General features: G+C 30.8%; 1 protein-coding gene across 1 annotated transcript in view; it reads left to right on the forward strand.

The window, feature by feature from the left end:
- The window catches only part of LOC132734494 (uncharacterized), a 15,270-nt gene extending 9,246 nt beyond the window's left edge, over positions 1–6,024 (forward strand). Inside the window, exons 11-13 of the mRNA XM_060721237.1 lie at positions 4,722–4,775; positions 5,171–5,336; positions 5,891–6,024. Of these exons, the coding sequence (XP_060577220.1) occupies positions 4,722–4,775; positions 5,171–5,336; positions 5,891–6,024 (354 nt within the window). The remainder of the gene's footprint in view (positions 1–4,721; positions 4,776–5,170; positions 5,337–5,890) is intronic.
- Positions 6,025–6,082: the final 58 nt, after the last annotated feature.

Here is a 6,082-nt window from a genome sequence, read left to right on the forward strand (position 1 = left end):
GTAAAGGAATATCACTATTGGAAATATGATAATTTGAACATTATGTTTTATAAAAATGAAAAACCCTCTTTCATGATTTGTCTTACTGTTTTCTATTCAAAATTAGATCATTATTTTTATAACTTAGCCCAATATGAGTGTGAATGAAGAGATTCTTGAGAATATCTATTGTCTCTATATGATACATATGCGATTCGTTGAGTCATCAATCTTAATCGATTTAGTATAATCCATCTTAGTTATTAATTATCATATTAATAGTATCGTGACAATCAGTATTTCAGTCAGTTACGATTTATATCGTCTTAATTTAACCTATGTCAGAGACCAGCATTTCTTGTTGAAATGTTTGTATTGGATTGCGCTGGAAATAATAAGTCTGCACGACGAATTTTTATTTGACAACGTCTCTTTAGTTGAAACTTACGGATCGCCACTGAAAGTACTACAGGCTAATAAATACGGCTGGATAAACCATTTCCATGAATTCATTTCTGTCGTTTGGCCAGGCAGGTTTAGGAATGTCAGACATTCGATCAATGGATGGCTGAATGCTGTGGCAGACAATAAAATTTTAAGATCCCTTGATGACCGCGATGGTAAATCCTTGAGGACTGTTGAAAAAATAGATAACATTGAAGGTGACTGGCTATGTCATTACGATTTCTTCATCCTACCATCTTTCTGTCCCATAAATGATTGTTCAAATACTGGCATTTACTAGAACAGTATATGTACCGACATTGCAAAGTTCAATCAATATTTATCGATTTATTGTTGTTTTTATTTTATTTATTTATTTATTTATTTATTTATTTATTTATTTATTTATTTATTTGTGAAGTGTCCGTTTTTCAAGAGGTCTTTTGTTTGTATTATGGTTATTTATTTGCGTGTATGTATTCATTAATTATTGTTACGCTCTAGAATACTTTAAATAGTTTCAAATTACATATACGATCATAATTACAAGGTTTATATTGTCTTACAAAATGCATGTAAAATGCATTCTCAAGAGTTCTCATTAACAATTTTTTATTACTTATATATTATTATAATAAATAATCATCTTTGCAAATTTATTTTTAAACTGTACATTGTGTTTAAGGAAAGTGGTAAGGTATGAAATTGCCCGTCCAAATTGAATTTCAAAGAGAAACTCTACAAATACCAATTTCCAGCCTGTCCCAGTTTGTATTTTTCACTCTCAAAGATGGTTTAACGGGCAATGAAAGATCTAGTAGACGGCAAGAAACTAACCTACACAGTACGAGCATATGACATTATGTAAGGAATATGCTGAAGACAATGTAACAGTCATGGTAGACCTTTCACCACCAATTATCCGTAATCTATGGTTGACGAAGGTGACTTAGTAAACATAAGTGTTCACAAGTGTATTGGAATTGAAAGAACTTTACGTACATTTATATATTTCTTACTTCATAATATTGTTTATATAATATACAAATAATGGAACCACCGTTGAAGTATCTTTATTTTACTGTTTTTTGTCGGTTAAGAATTTTAATTTAATAAGTCATCGTGGAACAAACATGGAAGATGGTTTATATCCCCTAGTAGTTTATAAAAGAAAAAGAACATTTAACATAACGGATCAAAACAATTTAAGCCAGAATACGCAATATTTTGATGTTATTTGAAGGGGATACCTCTACCTATCAAATTTCTATTCGCTAACGTTTTATTTAATTTAATTTTAAGTATTGAAATGGGAAGCGTTAAGACTACATAGTGGTAATTCATCAGGTTTCAATGGAGTTGTTTGATAACTTCACAAAGTATAATTGTAAACATGGTCAGTCTGTCCCGAACCTCCGCAGGGCGAAACTAAGGTAAGGAATAATTACAAGTAAAAATATCAACGTTACATTAACAAGGTGATTTACACAAACATGTGCACTACATTTGTACTATATTTTGTCTTAAAAAACAGATGCTGACTGATGAAAATACAAAGTTGATATTTTTTCTTTTGTTAATGTATGCCCTTGCACTAAACGTGAATTATTTTCTATAATGGTAATTTTGTTCTTTAAGCATATAAGTCCTGGTTTTTTTTTTCCAGGATTTAAAGGAATGCATCAAAAAATACGTGTTTTTGTATCTCGAGACCAAACTGCTAACTGTTTCTCCGTACAATGGATGTTTTTCATAGACATTATCAGAATCCAACCACCAGTTTCTAATGGTAGTAATGGAGTTAAACTTTGGTAAAGAAAAGGTGATCATGATTATGACTATTATATCGAGGTAAACAGTCTAACAGCTGCTGGACTAGAAACCACAAACATAAGAAGGTATTGACATACCCACGTTTTACGACTTAAGATGAATTTAAGAGACTCCACTGAGGAATTTTGACATGACGGGACTGAGAATATTTTTCAGAATATAATCATTTTAATTGTGAAAATGACCCTAAACATAAAAAGCGCTGTAACGTTTTTAACTCAATCAGGTTACGAATCGCAATATATATTCGAATTAATAATTTAATGCTGGGTATATTTTCTGTTTTTATGCTTATATGATCAAATTTGGACCATAACATCTTTTATCTTAATACGAAATAAATATATGACTGTAGTTCTGTCATTGCGTGATTTTGTTAATATTATAAATATATAATATACTATTTCTCCCTTACAAAATGTTTCTTTAAATATAATGAATACAATTCTGTGTATTAATTTTTGTTTTGTTTTTGTTCTACATTTTAATAGTGTATAAATTCATAAGTGCAAAATAAACTATGTGTCCATTCTTTTAGATAACGATCGACACATCGCCACACACGAAGGGCTAGAGTAGCACGATTGGTATACCTGGAGATCCCGAAGTTGACTTTCAGCAGTCACTAAAGTTGAAGTTATTGGGATGACTTTTTTGAACAAAGAAAGTGGAGTGTGGTTATATACATTTGGGCTTTCGGCAGCGATGTTTACATGAAAATGAGCCTTGAATATAACATTCAAAGGTAGGTTAAGAACTACAGTGTATATTTTTATAAGAGTTTTGCATCACTCATCTTTTGCATATTTAAACAGTAACCATGCCTCTAGGATCTAAACGTTTTTTTAGATTTCTCATCAAAAGATTCCAATTCCAACAGCTTGGTTATATTTAAACATTGATTTAAAAAGTGTAAGATTTAGCTTAGAATTCTACACCAAAAATCATTCATCATTGCATTTAAGGGATAATATGCCTATAATATAACCGTTGTGGTCGTCAATGAAATAATTAGAACTAAGTATGTTTCTTCTGTAAGTGAAAAAGGTCCATTATACGAACAGCAAGGATTGGTGCAAACATATCAACTTTTCATTCAGGTTAATTGGGGACGTAACGACAAGTAAGCTTGAGTTTACAGCACCAAAAACCTGGCAAATATTTTCTCACAGTCATGGCATATAATCACGCACTTGGACATAGTAAAACCTTTTTTGTTCTGACGGAGTTACGATAGACATCTTACGCGGCAATAGTGTCAGAAAGTTGTACTTCATGATGCAGTAAACGGCAAGCGGACTTTATTAAGAGTGATCTTACTGATACAGTTTATGTATTATATAGAAACCGTGAATTGGAGAACGGTTGATAATCCAACTAAAACTTGCAGTTAGGTTTTTCTGATTAACGATGAATGTACTAATTTTGAGAAATCTAATATTGTACTAGCACGATTTGTTGTTGCATTTTCAATAAAAATTTATTTCGCATTTTGCATTTTCCCTACGGGTGATCAGAATACCTCTTAAAACTACAAAGGAAGAACTTAAAATATTGACGCTGTTATTTATTTATTTATTTATTTATTTATTTATTTCATTACCCTCGAATCCCGTTTAACAATTCTGTTTGGGTTTTTGGTTCCATCAAATGTTTTCTTGAGTTACACACACAAATTCCTTTGGGGACCATGAAAAGGCAAAAAAATGTAACATTGAACATGATCATCCGCCCTTTGGCAAAATTCTGTGTTTACTTTTCAAATAATAATTTCACATTTTCTAATAAATTAATATGATTTGTTTTATTGCTTTTGAATCATTTGAATAATAATTCTTGGAACAATTTTAATTATTTTGATTTAATTTTACAGAGATCTTTCAGACAACTGTTCCGGACTCTAAAATAAAATTGTACCCACATAAAAGACGTTCTAAAAGGAAGCTTGAGTAGAACTGTTTTGGATGAGGAATGTGACAATCTTTCATGGTGTCCATTCAGAACTTAATTTCCTAATAACATCTGATTCAAGGGTATATGTACTTAACGCTTTTACAGAAGTTAGGATATTTAACATAAAATACTTTATATGTCATAAATATCCAGTGTAGACATGAAATAAAAAGTAATAAAAAGATTTATATTCAATTTGAATTTTTACAAAAAGCTTTATAGCGTTAATTTAACATGCTAATTAAAAAGCGCATGTTACATTTTCAATTTAGCCGTTTTTTTGAATGATCTTGAAGGCTCTTATAAGGTTAAGCTCTTTAAAAAAGATCAAAATTTAGACAATCTATCGTTTAATTGCCATATGAAATTACATGTCACATATAGTCCTATACATGTTCACAATCTTGAGCCTTGAGTACAATTCTTTGTAAATTAAATTACGATTGCTTATATTATGCATGATATATTGCCTGTAAAGCTTGTTTTAGTTTTAATGATTTCTTTTTATTTAGATCGATATATCATGGAATGTTACATTTGGAGCTGTAGTGTTTATAGATTATGAAGTAGGATAGCATCTGAGAAGTCAAAGTTCCAGATGTTTTGGACTTTACTTCTTCTCACCATCCATCAGCATATACGCTTATTTCAGCCAGATATTTTTGACGGGGAACAATTTTATGTATGATAAAAGCCATTACACAAAATCACCGTCACAGACATAAAGGTATTATTTCGAAAATTAACTATTTAACCCTCATTTTCCTTTATTTGCAAAACAAATTATAACGTACAACAAAAATATAAGCTCTGTTGTATCTAAATATTGACCAACATTTTGCTAACAATCAATTTTTACTCATGATGCATATAATATAGATAGCAGTGATAAATAGTTCACACATTCATAATAAAAGTTATTGTTGCATACATTCAAATATATATTTTAAACATACTTTAGACAATTGGACCATTTGTTTATGACTCATCAAAGCCAGAGTTTACTGGAGAAATCAGTCTTTCTGTTGAGCACACCGACAGCGATACTTTTCTGATCGCTAAATGGAACAAAGATGCATTTACAGATCACGGAGACCCTTATGCCTTGAGATACGAAGTAGCTGTTGGTCAGTGTGTAAATTGTTATTTCATTTGGTCAAATATTTTTCTGTCAAAAGGATGCATGTTTGTAACCTCTTCTTCTTGTTTCAACATATTACGTATATATAGAGAGAAATTGAAATAAGTGTATGACAAATACTGAATTTATTGAACATGTTGCATTAATCTAAATTATGCGAGCCTCAGGTGAGCATTCAGCTCGTTCCATATATTTAGTTATGATTCTAAACAAATATCATACTAGTATACTAATTCTCACATTCACAGCATAAAATTATTTTACAGTAGAAAAAAATCACCTATTTTTAATCAAGCGAATATCCTATAACGCTTATATTTGGCGCGCGTTCCCGCAATTTTTGTTTGATTGCATAGTTATTACACATGACTATTATCGTTTTTCAATGACTTTATTGCACTACTGCATCTGGTTTTTGAAAACAATCATAAACTGTACCATTCAATCTGTTTACGAATGAAATATAATTATATTGTTTTAAGATACACATTTTAACCTAACCTGTTCATTTTTAGAAGTGTATTATCAATTCTCTTTCAGGAACAACAAAAAATGGAAAAGATATTCTTCCATTTCAGCAGTATTTCCACTGGTGGAAGTTTGTAAATCGTTTACACCAGCAGACTTGTACAGCTTTTTCAAACGCACTCACTGCCATGGCACTTACATGGTGAACTCGACTACTTTGTAACGATAAAAGTAAGAGATACGGCAGGTCACTTTGTGACGGCT

This window comes from Ruditapes philippinarum, unplaced genomic scaffold, assembly GCF_026571515.1.
Source record: "Ruditapes philippinarum isolate M1 unplaced genomic scaffold, ASM2657151v2 ctg3440_1_1_1_1, whole genome shotgun sequence".
Classification (NCBI taxonomy): Eukaryota; Metazoa; Mollusca; class Bivalvia; order Venerida; family Veneridae; genus Ruditapes; species Ruditapes philippinarum.